Below are 17,990 nucleotides of genomic sequence, written 5' to 3'. Positions count from 1 at the left end.
AAGCCTCTATCCATAAAGTCAGTTCTGCAAATGGTCTGCATTTTTGGTTTAAATACTGTAATAAGTTGAAGCCTTTCCTTGTAGTTAAAAATATTTGATTCTCTCTCTCTCTCTCTCTCTCTCTCTCTCTCTCTCTCTCTCTCTCTCTCTCTGTGTGTGTGTGTGTGTGTGTGTGTGTGTGTGTGGTGGGGAGGTATGTTTGTGAAGCAGGGATATTTGTGTAGCTGCCAGAGGACTTTGTACAAATGGTTCCAGGGATTGAACTTAGATCATCAGATTTGCATATCAGCTACTTTACCTACTGAGCCTTCTAGGTTGTCCCCTTTTATCTTTCTAAAGGGTGGAGGGATGGGCTGATGGTTAAGAGCTGGCTACTCTTTTAGAGGACCCAGGTTTAACTCCCAGCACATATGTGGTGGGTCACAACCTTATGTACTTCGAGTTGCAGGCGATCCCTCTTCTGGCCTCCATGGATACCAGGTACGGTGTGCACAGACATACATGCTCGTAAAACATCCTTAAGTAGGCATAAAACAAAAATAAAGAAATCTTTAAAAAATTTATAAATGAACATAGATGGCTAATGGAGCAAGCCAGTGGGTGTCACTGTGATGAGATCAAGAAAGGAGAGGCCGGAGTGATCTGTCAGCTGATGGTCAGAGGTGGAGCCTTCAGCAAAGACTCCTGTAGAGCGTCACAGAGATACAGACCATCAACATGTTCAGCTACTCATAACTATAACGGAGGACACAGACACACATGTGTCCTTGCTCGGCCAGGTGAGAGACTCCTCCCTCCAAACAATTTAGCCCAGTGGCAGCAAGCAGAATTAGTAGCTTGAGTTGAGTTTTGGACAACATACTGAATTAGAAGGAATCAGAACATCTCAGAGAAAGAATTGAGTATAGACCATGGCAAGAACTACAGGGTGAAGAACCATGAGCACATAGTGGCAGAAAGAACATGCCAGAAACAAACCCCAAAGTGGTAAAGGAGGGTCAAAGGGACTCCAGAGGCCACTGAAATGGCTGCCTGGGGCCAAAGCTGGATCATTCTGAGCAACATGGTAGTGTTGAAATAAAAACGAAATGATAGCATGGAAATATGAAATAAATATCCACAATCCCATTCTGCTACAAATAAATGATGAAATAAATAACCGGGAGTAAAGCTCTCCAAATAATTTACACAGACACTCAGCCCCTAAGGAAGTGGCATACAACTCTCTACCTCTCAAATGCGGGTGGCCCATGATGATTTTCTTTTCACGAATATGGCAATGTGACTAGGTAGGGTGGACTGCTACCATCAACAGTGCCGTCACACTGACAGTTACACACGCCCTTGATATGAAGCATCAAGAATGACACTTTGTCACTGTGGTCTTGTCTTCTTCCCTGAAACACATTCCCCCACTCTAATCATGAGGGAGGAAATGAAATCCCAACTGAGGGACATTCTGCAAAATATTGCATTCTCAAAACTGTCAAAGTTATCAAAACAAGGACAATTTAAGAAGCTGTCACAGTCAGGAGGAGTCGTGATTCAAGGATGTCCTGGATGGCATCTCACAGAGAATTAGGGGAAAATGGAGGAAATTTGAGTAAAGTAAGGATTTAGTTAATAATAATAAATAATGACAACAACAAATAAAATCAAAATAGTCTGCTAATTCTGGCAAATGGACTATGGCCATATAAGGTGTTAATATGGAAAGCTCAAGGTGGCTACACAAGACAAGTCATTCTGTAAATCCTTAACTGTTCTAAAATAAAAGGTTCTTTAAAGGCAAAGGAAACACACAATAGATCCAGAATGTAGAAAATAATGTAGCAGACCAGCTAGGTTTAGCAGTAGAGACATGAACTCTTTTTCCTTTTAAGGAAATAAAATGTTGCCAATGTACTCCAGACTACTCTCTTGCTCTCTTGCTCTCTTTTCATCCCTGAGTATAAAGCCTGAAGCTGTTCCTAAATTCCATGTATATTTTGCTCTTGCTACATGTGTATGTATCCAGTAACAATGGATCCTATTGTCTCTGGGTTGCCAGTTGCATAAGGGAGACCACACAGGTTATCTAACCTTGGTGAATCACCATGTTGATTCATTAAGATCTAGTTCCTTCATTTTAACCCCTGTATAGTATTCTACTGTATAAACAAACCACGTCATTCATCCTTCTACACAGGGACAATTAGATTGTTTCTAGTTTGTTAAACTACAGCTGATGGCTGTACAATTAATGCTCTTATGTGTCTCAGTGAAGGAGCCCAGAACTTTCAAGGTATGTTCTTTATGAATGGAATTGCCAAGTTATTGGTGGACACATCTTTAAACTTACAGATACCACCAAATTGCCCTCCAAAGTAGATACACTAATTTATCATCCCTATAGTAGTGAATCCAATTCTCCCTATTATGCCTCGTGAGAAGAATGCACTGCCCACATTCTAATTATGCCAGCAATGTTACTGAGTATATTTTTCTCTTACTGGATGCCCGGGTTTTTTTTTCTGTTTGTTTGTTTGTTTGTTTTTTGTTTTTGTTTTTTTTTGTTGTTATTTTAGCTACTTGTTTATGATTACAGCCATTTTTGTACCAGGTTGCTTTTAATTTTCTTAATGATATGCATTTAATTTGTCACAAAGGCAACACAAGGTTCTTGGTCCTGGATGTACTGGAGCTGGCTTAGTGTCTTAGTGTCTGCATCTTTTTAAAACTCTGTGCCTAGCAGCCTCACTCTGGATGTCCAAGTTGGTCACAGTGGGAATATTCGTACAGGTGAAATTGGTAATACCAACAAATCAGGGCTTCCCCCAATTCCACAGACTACGTCAAAGTTTATGTGCCAACTCTTATCTTAATCTCTAACTCTGCCCTCACCTGTTCTAACATTTTCCTCAATGCGACTGACTAGAAGCAAGTCCTGATCTCCAAATTTAGCCCATTGGATCTAGATCCAGAACCTCTTTCAGGAGCAGTGTGATCAGGATTTCCAGAATACAAGGTAAATTTAATATCTTTTTGAGCTCCTGCATCTTCAACTGAAGAGGATATTCCCTACTCATTTAAAAGCAAATCCAAACTCTTTCAGTGCCCCTTGAGACACAGTAATTCAAACACAGATTTAGAATCCAAGTATTGAGTGAGAGTGGAAAGAGACGACAAATAGCACTTCAACATCATCTCAGTCAATCCAAGGTTTCTTTGCATAATTTCTCCTGAAGGTGTGGGTTTAGTATCTGCACAGACTCGCCAAAGAATGGGGGCTCTCTGCCACACAAAACACATTCCTACCAGAGACTGAAAGAAATTACAATTTATTTGTCTTGATAGGAAAGGAAGGTCTTTCAAAGAACAGAAATGTACTTTCTTTCCATTGGTCTTACTCTGTGCATTAGCCATGAGGGTCAGATCTAACAGTATTTCAGGTATCTGAAATCAAGAGTCCTACAGCATTTCTCTTAACATCTATCTGTACATCTCCATCTATCCTCACCGAATGTAGGAGCCAGCCTGTTTCTATGTCCCTGTGCCAGGGTTGGATATTTTGCTCGATCAAAGATCCCTCAATGACAGATGGAAGGCAAACAACTCAATTCTGCAGAGGTGGCTACTGCATTGGAGACCCAAAGGTGTTGTCTATGTGCCTTCTGGAAAAATCTCCTTGTTCAGTAGCCTGCTCTTAAAGCCAGAGACCAAGTCGGCTATCAGGACCTCACATTGGCATTGCTATTGAAAACATTATAGAATAGGCATGGCATAATGATGCATGTCTTTTTTTATGTTTTTTTTTTTTTTTTTTTTTTTTTTTTTAATGGAGAGAGAGTTTCTCTGTATAGCTTTAGAGGTCGCTCTGTAGACCAGGCTGGCCTCAAACTCACAGAGATCAGCCTGCCTCTGCCTCCCAAGTGCTAGGATTAAAGGCGTGCGCCTCCACTGCCCGGCTATAATGCATGTCTTTAATCCCAACACTCAGTAGGCAGAGGCAGGTGGATCTCTGTGAGTTTGAGGCCAGCCTGGTCTATGTGCTGCATCCCATACCAGCCAGAGCTACACAGTAAGCTTACAGAACAAGGGACTTAATACTCCAAATAGAACATTTGCAGGAACATTCTTAGGTTGGGATTTCCTTTTGTGGGTTACCTGTGGCTACTTTGCCCTGCTTTAATAATGTTTCTGCTTGTCTTTCCAGATTCAGATTCTTAGGGGAATATATATGGGCACTTAGAGCCGCTAAATATATTTTCTAATCTAAGAAACACTAATTTGTAAAAATACACAAATAAATAAAAAATCTCTCTTAGTGAAGCAAGGTAGGGAGCTATCATTCCCTGAGCCTGGGAAGAGTGGCCAGTATATTGATTTATAGACTGTTGTTCATTTGACAGGGAAGGCAAAGGTGCATTATAAGGTGTTAGAATATCAATTATAAACCAAAGGTGTTATGTCATCTTCAAGCTGAAAATTCCATGTCAGAATCATTTCACAGAGGAATTTGAGGAAAAACACACCACTTAGTGGAGTCAGAAGGGCTAGGTAGAGGTGTAGTGTGTCTCTGACTGGCATGCTGTACTGCTGACCAAACACCCTAGAGCTGTTGGCATTAGTCAGAGGAAACAGACATTTGATTTCATCTGAATCTTCATGTAATCGAAGGTGCCCCGCATCATCGAAGAAGCATCTCTTGCACTGTCTGCCTTGCAGGGATCCTTGCTATTGAGATGTCTGAAAGTTAATTACATGATGGTACACCCATCCCTGGCACGAACCCCTGCAAATAACAACTGAAGAAGATTGCACTCACAGACAGGCGGGGTATGCCTGTGTATGCCTGCTCATTTCCTCAGACTATCATGTGGGGCATGAATCATGTCCACTTTCAAGTCGGGTGCCCTCATGCCAACCTGTGAAGTACTGTGCTTAAGGCAGTGTGTAGCCACAGAAGCCACAGCATCTCCACCTTGGATCGATGACCGTCCCAATGATACCCGTCACTCCCAGCCCAGGCCTGGGTTTTCTATGAACTTTCCTCACTGCAATTTCACTGAACCGGGTGCTGAAAGCATCTCTAGGAGGATGTCCTCTTGCCTGGCTTCATATGAATGCTCTCCATAATCTCTACATGGAGGAGTAAAGCATCTGTGCCTCGAAAGCTGGCTCGTTACAGTGAAACCCCAAACAGAAAGGTCTGTCAATTAGCTGGGTGTGATGACGCATTCCTGTAAACCCAACACTAGGAAGGCTGAGGCAAAAAGATCAGGAGAATCAGGAGTTCAAGGCCAGCCTGGGCTATGTGAAACCCTTTTGAGAGAGAGAGAGAGAGAGAGAGAGAGAGAGACAGACAGACAGACAGACAGACAGACAGACAGACAGAGACAGAGAGAAAAGAGAAAAGCAGAAAAAGAAAAAGAAAAAGGGAAGGGAAAAGGAAAATCTCAAGCACAAACACATCCCTAGTTGCTTATGGCCGTGTGGGGACAGGAACCAGCTACAGCATCACACCTTTGGTGCTTTAGACTTCTCTGTAGAGACAATATGATTGCTTCCACAGCTGAAGGCTCTTGTGGTCCATAGCTGAAGGCTCTTGTGGTCCATAGCTGAAGGCTCTTGTGGTCCATAGCTGAAGGCTCTTGTGGTCCATAGCTGAAGGCTCTTGTGGTCCATAGCTGAAGGCTCTTGTGGGAGGTCTGCAACAGAGGTCCTGCTAAAAGATGGTCATCTATAGGGACAGCCTGGGCAGGGAGGTTGGAACCAAGCAGCACTGGGTTAATCTTCTCTTCTCTTCTCTTCTCTTCTCTTCTCTTCTCTTCTCTTCTCTTCTCTTCTCTTCTCTTCTCTTCCTCTCCTCTTCCTCTCCTCTTCCTCTTCCTCTCCCCTCCCCTCCCTTCCCCTCCCCTCCCCCCTCTCTCTCCTCTTTCTTTTGAACAACTGTAAAGTTTTCAACATACTCACTGCCCTCTTCAACATTTACATTCAGACACAATCACATATAATGAAGTTCATGTGTGGAAGGGGTGCAGCTTGATGGTTTGGTGAATTGCATGTGCTGATACAAACAGTAACCCACTGGAGATAGTCGGTTCCATCACCCCAGAAAGTGCCTTTGCTTCTTTTTCTTCTGAACTGAAGCTCCTCCTCCTACCCACCAAGGGTAACCATGAGCCCAATTTGGGTTTAGGTTTCATAGATCCATTTTGCCTGCTCCTGAATTTCATTTGAATGGTCTAATGCAGTATGTATTCTTTTGTGTCTGGCTTATACATTCTGCTCTTGAGACTTGTCCATGTTTTCACATGGATTAGCTGTTAGCTCCTTTTTATTGCTAGGTAGTGTTGTGCTGGACGATTTGTTTATTCATTCTCCCTCTGAAATATGTTTGGGTGGTTTCCAGATTTTCAATATAATGAATAAAGTGGCTACCAGCATTGTCATATAGCTATTTTTTTTGTGAACACATTTTATTGCTTTTGATTAAAAGCTAGGGGTAGAAATGCTAGATCCTAAGTTTGGTGCATGTTTAACCTTACAGGAAACTGCCGTCTTGCTTCTCACAATACGGATTTTGTTAATGAAGCCAGTTGCCCTATGAAGTGAATTCTTTTATTTCATTTTATGATTTGTTCTTGTCTTCAGGTATTGGTATAGTATGAGTATGCATTCTTCTAAAATGTATTCTTCAATATTAAATTAATTACATCATTTTAGTTTTCCTTAAAAATATTTCTGAATTGTTTACAAAACAAATTTAAACCCAGAAAATTTATATTGGAAAATTTGAGATCTGTTACATACTTTGTTTTCTTTAATAGTCAATATATGCAAAAATTCTTGGAACATGTGTTAGTCATAAAGTATAATCATAAAGTGGAAGTCTGTAAATCCTCCATATTTGCAGGAATTTTGTGTGTGCTCAGGGGATGCCCCTCTTCTCTCCAAGGGAGTAAATACCCTTCATTCATCCTTTATATAATTGATATATTTATTTATATAACCATGTACTGAATTTTGCTAAAAGTTGCTAAAAAAAACTTTCCATTTTTTTTTTCTTTGCATTCAAGAGTTTCATTAAAATGGTGTCAATGCTGTGTGGCTTTCTGGAACCTGAGTTCCAGTCCTCTCAACATTCTGTCTGGAAGACCTTGCCCTTGATTATCGGAGGCTATAGTTCACCCCCTTGCTGTGGATTAAGATTTCATTCTGTAAACTGATCACAACATACCTTATTACCTGTAACACTTGTCAGTTAATCTGGGCTGTGTCTCATGTGTTCACTGCATACATGTCACATATTTTGGGAGTCTGGGACATTCAACAAGATAATTAGATCTGAAGCAGTTATCAAGTGAAAAAATATTTTTATATTTTGAAAACAAGAAACCAATTTCTGCTCAAAAAAGGAGAATGTGTAAGATGCCTGGGGAAAATGGTGTAAAGCAAAACGTGCGCGTCACCATCCCTGTAGGCGTAAAGCAAACAGGTCTTTATTTCCAGGGTTGAGGAAAGGTAAGTTTGATGGGGTAGGCAGAAGGTAATCACAAAGAGAGTGAAAAGCAACATGTTTTTCAATGTTAAAGTCTCAAAGCAAGGTCAGTTTCAGCTCATCTTCACTCAACTTCTCTGTCTAAAAGTAGTCATCCTGTTGACTTCCAATACTTTCGGAAAATATTTAAAAATTCACAAAAATTCTTTTTGGTTAAAAAACAAAACAAAACAACTAAAGGCTTCCCCTACAAATAACTGTTACTTCTCTTTGTTTTATATACTTATGTTGTCAGGGACAAATGTATATTCATTTTCATAACTAATATTAAAAACATATTGCATTAAAAGATTTTATGTTGCACAAACCTAAGAATCACTGCTAAACTTTGACTTATTCTACAAATATGCATCAAAACATTCTGAAATCAAATCTAATGCTATTCCTTTGCACTTGAATTATATGCTGAGAGGCTGAAAGTATTAAGACTCCCTTCGATGCAAGGGAATGCTCTGAAGAAACACTTTAAAATTAGAAGACTGAATTTATATTTTAAAATGATGCATGATAAATTAAAGTTCTAATATATCTATTTCTTAACGTTCAGGAACATCTAAAACTGAAACAATTTATTTAAAAAAATAAGGCAAGTTCCAGCTAAACAAAACAACCCTACATGTACAATTTTCTTTCTTTCCTTTTAAATGCTCCTTCTATACAGCCGATTCACTGAACATAAGCCCACAATTTCCAAGGGAAAAACTGATTCAGACGATACAGAAAAACATGGGCTTAGTTTCCTTTACGGTAGCTTTTGATTTGTTTTCAGCTCTAAATTTAATAAAAATCCCCTATGAAAGATGGGATGCATAAGTGCAATGCCGAAATCTTCTACTATTCGAGTAATGAAAGAAACCTTTCTTTGCTACAGAACGGGTCCTCTACACCAAGCAGACAGTCCGACTGTTTACGAGAAAAACACTTCTATTTGATCCAGACATCCACAACGCTTATGAGCCATCTTTTTATTTATCGTGGATATCAATTAGCCTGAGTCATGAAGCCCGACCGCATTAAGGGCGACACGTGATTCAATCACTATTTTTAAAAGTCCACGTATTTCAAACTCTTCTGTCCAGCCATTGCTGCTGGCTTCTCCCCCTTTGAGGACCTGGCCTCCGCAGTGTTTGTTCGTTAGATGGCAGTCCCGGGGAAGCCTCGTCTTGGGGAAACCTCTCCTCTGGCACATTCGAGAAAAAAACACGGAGGAGACTTGGGCTGGTGCTAGTTTCTCGTCACTTACGGATCAAATGAAGCTCGGGGGACGCCGAGGGGAGGGGGATTTGAGGCAGGTGCGGGTGGGTTTCTGCAGTGGCGACCGAACCCGGGTGAATGCCACACGTTTCTTAGGTCGGGACCCGAGGCGGACAACGTGTCTGGGTCGGGATACCCGCCCGCAATCCCTTCCTTGGGAACCCTTCGGACACGCCCCCCAGCTCCGGGTTCCCGCAGCCAGGCACGCGCTGCGGTCCCTCTCCGCAGCTGCCCACGTGGTGGAGCCTGGAATAGAGAGATGCGGTGCAGCGCCCTCAGGGCGGGAGTGAGATGGGGATGGGAGGCCCGGCCAGCACGACCCAGCCGAGTCGGTCCCCGACTCGGGGCCCCCACATTTCCTCCCCCGGAGGGAGGGAGGCGACATTCCTTGAGCCAGCCCTCCCGGGCGGCCGCCGCGCCCTCTGGCGGCCGTCGCCGAGACGCGCCCTGGGCACGAGGGGCCGCCTGTCTGGGTCCCCTTTCCAGGGCTCGGGGCCCGCGGTGGGATCGCCGTGCTCCCACAAGAGCCACGCGGACCGCGCCCTGTCCGCTTCCCGACTGCGCGCCAGCGCCGGAACACCCGGGGAGCCCCGCCACGGGTGCCCAAGCCTGGCGTGGAAAGTGCCCTGCGTAGCAGTGTTCGGGGGTCCCCTTTCCCCCAGGTGTGCCCCTCCCGCCGCGTCCGGGCTTTCCACCACGCTGCGAAAAAATGCCGCATGCATGCACTTATTTATTTATTTTGCAACAGCTGCAAGAAACAATGAAGCTTCTTTTTTTTCACAGAGCGGGCCGGCGCGCTCTCCAACCGCGCTGTTGTTGTTTTCAATGAAGCTTCGGGGCCGCACTCCCCGCCCACCGCGCCCGCAGCCCGCCTGCCCGCCCGCCCTGCTGCCTCCCGGGCCACCGAGTCCCACCGGCGCCCAGGGCATTGTTTTTTGGAGTCCTGCGGGAGGGGAGGGTGCGTACAGGGTTGGCCGGCGCAGTGCGGGTGGGGGCGGAAGCGTGGGCGCGCGCGTGGCTCAGTGTGTGCGCGCGGGGGCCAGCGCGGGTGGAGGCGCGGGGGGGCGGTGCCTCCCTAGCCCGGCTCCCCACGCCCGCGCTCCGCTCCGCACGTCCCTGCGATCCCGGACTCCGGCTCTTGGCGCCTGCCGAGTCGGGGCCCGGCCCTCGGCGCGCCGGGACTGCGGCTGTGGCCGCTTGGAGTGTGCGCGCGGGCACGTGTGCGCGGCCCCGAGAGCGCGCGCGTTGAGCCCCCAGTGTGTGGCGGCGGCGGCGGCGGCGCGGTGAGGCTGAGGCTCTTGTTTACCAGCATTAACTCCGCTGAGCGGAAAAAAAAAAAAAAAAAAAAAGGGGGGGGGGGGGGGACCGAGGAGGGGCGAGCGCACCGGGCGAACTCGAGAGAGGCGAGCGACAGGGAAGCCGCCCGCGAGCCTGTCCCGGCGCGCCTGGCGCTCGCAGACCCTCGGCCCCGCTCCTCGGACCCTCCACGCCTCTCCCGCGCCTGCGAGAGCTCCACGGCGCGCGGCGCGCTCGGCTTTGACCTTCAGCGAGCCGGAGCCCCCGCGCACGGAGTCGGCGGCGGGCGGGGGCCGACGCGGGGCGGCGGGAGCGCTGAGCGCTGCACGGTCGCCGCTTTGTGTGTGTCCTGGATTTGGGAAGGAGCTCGCGGCGGCGGCGGCGGCGGCGGTGGCGGCGGCGGCGCTGAGGGAGGAGGCGGCGGCGAGCGGAGCCCAGAGGAGGAGGAGGAGGAGGAGGAGCCGGAGGAGGGGGAGCCGCTCATTCATTTCCACTCCGCATATCTACCCCTCGCCGGCCTCGCCCGCGCCCGGGACTTCGGACCAGTCTCGCCAACTGCGTCGCGCTCTCCCGCCGCGGAGGCTTGGGCGGTCGCTCCCTCCGGGCATCGGGGGGCGTTTGTCCTCGCCGGCGGCGATTTGGGCTTCGCTCCTCTTTCCGTACAGTTTTTCCCCCTCTTCTGCATCTCTGGGTTTGCAAATGGAGGCCGACGACGCCGACAGCCCGCCCCGGCGCGCCCCGGTTTCCCGACTCCGCCGCGCCGTGGGCCGCTGCTGCCGGCGCTGAGGGGCCGCCTCGCGCCACCCTCCCCTTTCCACGCCGCCCTCCGAGGATCGTCGCCTGCGCTCTTGTTTTTGGACGAGAGTGAGGACTGAGTTGGAGACTTTTTTTTTCCCCTTTTCCTTTTTGTTCTATTTTCTTTTTCTTTTCCTTTTTTCTTTGTTTTTGTTTTTTTTTTTAATATTTTTTTTTTGAGAAAAGGGAATTTCGTCCCAAATAAAAGGAATGAAGTCTGGCTCCGGAGGAGGGTCCCCGACCTCGCTGTGGGGGTTCGTGTTTCTCTCCGCCGCGCTCTCGCTCTGGCCGACGAGTGGAGAAAGTGAGTATTTTGCCCGCCGCCCGCGGCCACTGCGGGAACTTTTCCTCCGAGGGGCTGCGCCCTGTTTGGGAAAACCCAGTTGCCACGGGCGCAGCTGTCGGACTCCGGGGCTCGGGAGCGGAGGGTGGGGCTCTCCCGGAAGGCCGGAGAGGAGCGGGGCCCGGGCTCCTGGCTCGGGAGCCCCACCGGCCCTGGCTCTCAGCGCATCCGCGCGCGGGAAGGGCCTCGGGGCTTTCTCTTTCGCTGTCCCGGGAGCGCTGTCCCGCGCGTGGCCTGGTGGGTGGGCAGCACTTGCTCCCCGGCTGTTCGGGGGCAGCCCACGCGTGGACACTTGGTGGGGAAGTTGGTGTCTGGGTGGGCCTGGGTCCCCCCCCCACACGCCCGCCCGCCACCCTCGCCTCTCCCCACCCCTGCGCGCGGGCCTCTCCGCACCCAGCGCCCATCCCGCGCAGCGCACCACGGTGACAGCACCTTTGGAGGCTTCACGGGTGGCGGCTGGGGTAGATCGTGTGTGCCGGGGCGGCGAGCGGGAGCCTCCTGCCCCACGGGGTGCAAGTTGTCCTTGAGGGGGAGGTGCGGGGTGGGGAGGCCTCGCGGCCCCAGGACACGTTTCCAAACATCACGGCGCGGCCTCCTGTCGCCCAACTTGTTTGACCCATCAGGCTCCTCGGGTTCTTGGCCTTTCGCATCTTATGAGCCAGTGGGCGTCTAGTACCCTCTTCCCCCATGGCTTGGTGACTCGGGGTTGTCCGATGTGGCTCTGGGGTTCAGGGTGTACTTCCGGACTTTCCCTAGGGAAGTGTGAGCTTGGGACCTTCTTCAGACTCCTGCTTTGGGGGTGGGACGCTTGGGTCCCCAACTTAGAGGGTCCTTGGGCAGTCTCTCAGTTTCTACCCATCCCTGGACACCTCTTCCGAAAAGCGTCTAAGACAGACGTGGTAGGGGCATCGACCCATGCGCAGAGCCGAGGACGTGCTTTTCCACACATGTGCTCTCAGCGCGGGTTTAGGTGCATCCACAGTCACACGACCACGAGGGGACACCTGGGACTCCCGGCCCGGGGGAGAGGTGTCGTGTGCGGTGGTTTGGGAAGCGTCAGGATCTGCAGTGTGGTAGTAGAGGGGTGCTTGTTTTGTTTTGCGAGCTCGGAGCCCTGGCCTTGGTTTTGTTGTGGCCAGAGTCGTGTTGCACTGCCAACCCCCACCCCCCCGCCCGCCCCGCACTTCCTTTGTACATACTTAATAAGCAGTATCGCTCCAGGCTCGCTATCGCTTGCAATCTGATAGCTTTTGTTTTGGTGGTGTCGGGTAGGAGTGTGGAGGGGTGTCTCTGGGAGGGAGAACTCTCCACAGTGGCAGGAGGAGGCAGGGGGAGGAGGGGGTTTGTTCTCGAGAAAAACAGTGTGGCATACTGGTACTTTTGAGATGGTACAGTAATTTTGAACACGATTAAAAGTTTAAGCTGGGGAGGTGAGGGAGTGCGGATGAGTAATGGTTGCAGAATGTATGCAGGTGGTGCCTATTAACTTCGAAAAATCACGGTTGAGCCTTGAGGAGTTAGCGCGCGCGCGGGGCGGGGGGGGGTGGCGGAGGGGGGGGAACGGGACCGATGGAGGCTGCGCGGGGCGTGCGGCCCCACTACTGGGGTAGTTAACAAAGGCAGTTTCTATAAACAAACTCTTGAACCTTTTTTAAGAAATGTCCACGATGGAGTACGAGCAGAACTTTTTGGAACTATAGCTGTTTACTGTCTGGAGTCTACTGCGCAGACTGGGGCCGACCCACAAATCTGGGCTCTCCTGTCCTTTGTTTTCCAAACTTTGAGCACACTGGATTGGGCGAAAGGCTTCTGGCTCCTTTCTACTAGGCGTTTAGATGGTGTTTGGGGGGCAGGGAGGATTTCTAGCCCTTAAGGACTAAATATGGTTTAGAAGACTCTAGGAATGAGTGCCATTTTACTATGGCATCCTATTGAACTGTGTACTTTATCTACTTTTGTTATTTAATAGTACAAGTTCTGAAATGCAAAGTAGCAGAGATGGCCTTGCTTCTCGGGCTGTCTGAAACAGGTTGGGACTGGGTCTTCATGAAGAATAGTCTTTGTCCAGAACAAGGACGGCAGGAGAAGAGTATTTTAATGTGTGTTGTTTTTAATCCCGTGATGACCAAGGTCTTCCTGGGGCTTCTTGAAGTGTAATGGTTGGCTAGAAAGTACCCGGAATCCTGGTTAGGGCCTGCTGAAGTCCCGACTCAAGTCTGTCTGCCCTTCCTTCCTCTTAACAAACAGTTGAAGGGTTATGGGTAACATAGAACAGCCGTTGAGTTTTAGTCTGAAAGGTGCTAGACCACTTAACTGGGGAGTAAGTCCCTGGGTCCCAGCCGAGACAGTTTTGGAACCATGCAGGTTCACTTGCTGGTATTAGGTTTAGGGATTGGTGGCTCTTTGGGAGTGTGACAGCAGTGGGGTGTTTTCATCTTTAACTTGGGGCTGTGGAAGTTTCTTGACGTAAAGGCAGCCTTGCAGACATGTTTGCTTTGTAGCAGGAGGCTGAGCTGAGCTTCTAAACAAGGGAGTTTAGGAGTGATGAGTGGCACGCCAGATAGATACTCTAGGACTGTTTTCTGTTTTGAAAATCAACATGCACTTTAGAGTTCCTGTGGCCCTCTCCTAAAAAGGATTTAGTCCTCTTTCTGCTGAGGGCACGGTAACATCCTATTGTCAGAGGATCGGAGGTATGTGAAATGTGGGTGTTTAGAGGAGTTAGTGTTTTATTACCCGCCGGAAGGAGAACCCAGAATAAGAACTTTTGAAAGAACCTAAATAGCAAATTACAGTTTAGGTTTTTCTACAAGGAATAGCAAGTCCACTGTACTTGGTATAGGGGCAAGCCCCCCCCCCCCGGGGGGTGGGGTCAGGGCTTGAAGTTTAAAGGTTGTATGTTTGAATTGTCTAAAGGATTAGAAAAGAACAGCTCTCTGCAATATGCCAGGGTTGAGTAGGGAGGCCTTTAAAATATTACAAATTAGAGAAAGAAGTCAGTTATAAAACACCAAATCTCCTATGCTCCCATTTATATGAAATGTTCAGCCAATCCATAGAGACAGGGAAATTGATCCCCAGGTGTTGGGGAGGGCACCTGGGAGTGACTGTTAAAGGGTACAGGAGTGTTTTGGGGAGTGATGAAAATGTTCTAACCTCAGTTTTCAGTGAAGGTTATACAACTTTGAATATACTTAAAAACATTGAGTTGTGTGTTTGAACATAGTTGTCTCAGGGTATGGGATAACATCTGAATCCCTTTTTGTTTTTGTTTTTGTTTTTTTTTAATTGCAAAGATTGAGAAGAATACATTGTGCCACCTAGGACATAAGATTTGACTAAGATTATTCAGTAAACATTAATGCAGGTTGGTGTTGGGTTTTTTTTTTTTTTTGTTGTTGTTGTTTCTTTTCTAAATTCGTGAGCTTTTAAGATCCATGAATTAGTGCAATACGACAAATTGATAATGAAGCTGTAACAGCAGGGATCGGATGCCAGGCAAGAAATGGACAAACAGAGAAAAAAAGAATCTCATTCTTAGCTTGGGAATTGAGAGATCGAATTTAAAACATCAGCACTCGTATGCTAATGACAGTGTGATTTTTTTTTTTTTTTTTTGACAGTAGAAGTCCTCAAACCCAGTCTAAGTTGACGGTCTGTAGGGGTTAGGAGCCCAGGCAAGGGGCCTGTTTGTGTCTACAGTCTTCCAACAAAGAAATAAATACATTGTTTTGAGCAGGAAAGGAAGTTCATCTCTCCTGTATTAACTACAAGTAGCAGTGATGGCACAGGGAGAACTGCTTCTTTTTATTTATTTATTTATTTAAAAATGTTATTTCTTAAATACTCCACAATCTGAGTAGATGGACCTTGGTTGGCTACAGTTGTTTAGGAGCCTATTGCCTTAAAAAATTAAATGAAAAATTAAAATTCCTTAGAACAAAAGATTTAAGAGTACAGTCAAAGGGTTTTGTTTTTAAACTGTTGTGCCTTGATCTAAATGTGCTTTGCCTTTTCTATAGGAACAGACATAGAAATTAATGTTTGCATTCGGTTTTAGCTTTTGTCTCAAAGTTATTTTCTGGTGAAAATATTTCCTGCCCTTGTTACTGTTGCAAGGTAGGTCAGTAATGAGCATCAACTGTATCATTTTCCCTCCCTCCCTCCCTCTCTCCCTTCCTTCTTTCCTTTTCCCCGGAGCCCTTGAGATACTTTTGTTTCCTTTAATCTGGTTTCATTTGGGTTGTAAGAATGTGCTTCCAGGAACTGAATCTAGCCAGTGATTAGTGGGAACCTACTGCAGGAAAACCGAACTAGTACTAGGTACCGAATTCACCAACAGAGAAAGGACTTTCCTTGATTTTGTCTTTGGGGTACTTTCCATGAATTTACATGAAAAGAAGTTACTTGAAAAATCAGCACATCCCCGCCCCCCCTCCAGACCTAGCGTGCAGCACCCGGTTCAAATCCACGATGGGGTGCATTTTAAAGGCCCTTTAAAACATCTCTAGGCTTGGCTAGTATGGTGGGCAGCCAGTGCTACATGTTGTTACCCTGTGGCAGGCTCCTTCATATTGGAATTTCACCATAGACCATAGCAAACGGTATCTGTCTATCTAATCAGGCGTCTTTGTAACACTGGTGTGGCAGTTGTGGTTAACACTGTGCATTTAGTATAAAGGGCGCGCTCATGCACCTGTAACCCTAGCACTTAGGAGTCTGAGGCAGGAGGATCACCAGTTTGAGGGCAGCCTGTACTACATAGTGAAACTCTGTCTCAAAATCAAAACAAAATAAAAATTAGTCACAGGTATTTTCATAGATGTTGCTTGGCATGATTCAAATTTCTAGAAAGGCGGGACCAGTTTCAGAGGCTCTCCATGTATACATTGCTGACACAGCTTTGAGATAATCATTAGGAAGTGTTCAGAATTGCAGATCTTTTTGTGATTTAAAAATGGACTTTTTTTTAAAAGTATGAGAGGTCAGAATGAGATGAACAGGCAATAATACCTTAAAAGATTTTTTTTTTCAATCATAAAGCACACAAAACCAGTTTTTCTTTGGGTTGTGATTTTCTCTGATTTGTTTTGAAAACTCGTTTAAAACTCAACTCCAGTTCATAGAAGAGGTATTTGTGCCCGGAGGCCAGCTTGCTTTGAACTGCTTTTCTTAGCCACCGTATGACAGGTGCTCTCTAGCCTCAGAAACGAGCTCTCTTTGAGTTGTACTAAGCATATAATAGTCAACACACATGCTGTAGCTATGGTTGTTGACTTCTCCATCTGAACTGTTCTGCAGGAAATGCTGAGCACCTGAAAGACAACAGGCTATATAATGGACGATGCACTCTGAGCCTCCTGTAAATAGTGTTTGGCCCCAGGTCAGCAAGAGAAAGTTTTCCAGTTCCTTATAAAGATGTTTGACTTGGCTTAAATTTGGGATGGATGTAGTCCTGGTGTTTTGTGATGCTGAGATCTGTGGACATTGGGAAGAACATAACTGGTCTGATATTTGCAAAGTTTATAATTAAAATGTGTACATATGCCCCATCTCAGTTCCCTCACCCCATGGATCTGATTTGTTCAGAGATGAGGACCTGGATTTGTAAAAAAATTAAATAAACAAAAGATCTTTAAAAACAGCCTTGGCACGATGAAGTTCATTTCTTTTGTTAATGTGTTTGGAATTATCTGACTAAAATATTAGTATCTTTGGGTTCGGTGACTTTGGATTTTTTGAAGATGTGTGTTTTCAGTGATTTGAACCCATGTTTTACATTTCTGCAGATTTCCTTGTCATTTATGCCGGTTTCACTTAGAATTATTCACATGATGGATTTCAGAGTCCTGAGGTTGGTATGTCTTGTTGAGAATTCATCCACCTTCTTCCTTAAATACACGCTGAGTACTCAACAAGGCTCTGTCTCTAGGTTAGAAACACTGATGCTGTGATGAATCCTACCATTAGTTTTTCAGAGTATAAATTGAACCATAGAAATTATTGCCATGCTTGTTTAAAGAACTAAGAAGCTAGTAAGAAAGGCTTAGATTTTTCTTTCCTTTGGGTCACAGACTGTAAGGATTGATAAGCTCCCAGACTGCTATTCAGACTTGACTCGAATGTAACAGAAAGTGTAGTCTTCTGTGATGAAGGATGAACAGCTGGGGCTACAGTAACTTCCACAGGATAATGATGCTGCTCTCCGGTTTTATATTTAGCCTCAACTTGGTTCCTGCTGGTATGGGATGTGTTCCCGAGCTTAGGGACCATCCCTCCTATGCTTCCCGATGGGCTTGACACTTAGGGTTTCTCATTTGGAGCATCTGGTGGCCAGCTACGGGGGGAGAACATGACCGTGATGGAAGCGTGGATTGCATGGAGAAGGACACGCCAGTCTCAGATTGTTTACTCTGCAATGGAATGACAGAAATGGCTTTTTGCAAGAACCGGAGATTGTTTACTTCATTTTGTTTTCCTAGAGATGGTCTTGCCGTGTAGCCCTCCTGCCTCAGTGTCCCGAGTACTAGGATCATTCATAGGCCTGTGCCACCACACTTGGGTTAGAAGGTTTTTTTTTTTATATTAAGGATTTTAGAAAGTAGTTTATCATTGTAGCAGAAAATTCCTGGTGGTAGTGGGATCTGGAAACTTAAAACTTTATTCTTGACTTCACATCTCACTACAAGAGTTACCAAATACCAGTTACTCACAATTGTGCATGTGTGTCCAGATGTGCATGTGTGCACTCATCCATCT

The 17,990-nt window shown here is 46.5% G+C and overlaps 1 protein-coding gene across 1 annotated transcript in view; it reads left to right on the top strand.

The window, feature by feature from the left end:
- The first annotated feature begins 10,621 nt into the window (after positions 1-10,621).
- Igf1r (insulin like growth factor 1 receptor) overlaps positions 10,622-17,990 on the top strand; it is a 292,337-nt gene continuing 284,968 nt past the window's right edge. The window contains exon 1 of the mRNA XM_028872783.2: positions 10,622-11,192. Coding sequence (XP_028728616.1) covers positions 11,099-11,192 — 94 coding nt within the window. The 5' untranslated portion in view covers positions 10,622-11,098. The remainder of the gene's footprint in view (positions 11,193-17,990) is intronic.

Source organism: Peromyscus leucopus, chromosome 1 (assembly GCF_004664715.2).
Source record: "Peromyscus leucopus breed LL Stock chromosome 1, UCI_PerLeu_2.1, whole genome shotgun sequence".
NCBI lineage: Eukaryota > Metazoa > Chordata > Mammalia > Rodentia > Cricetidae > Peromyscus > Peromyscus leucopus.
This window is presented reverse-complemented; position numbering and strand designations above follow the sequence as displayed.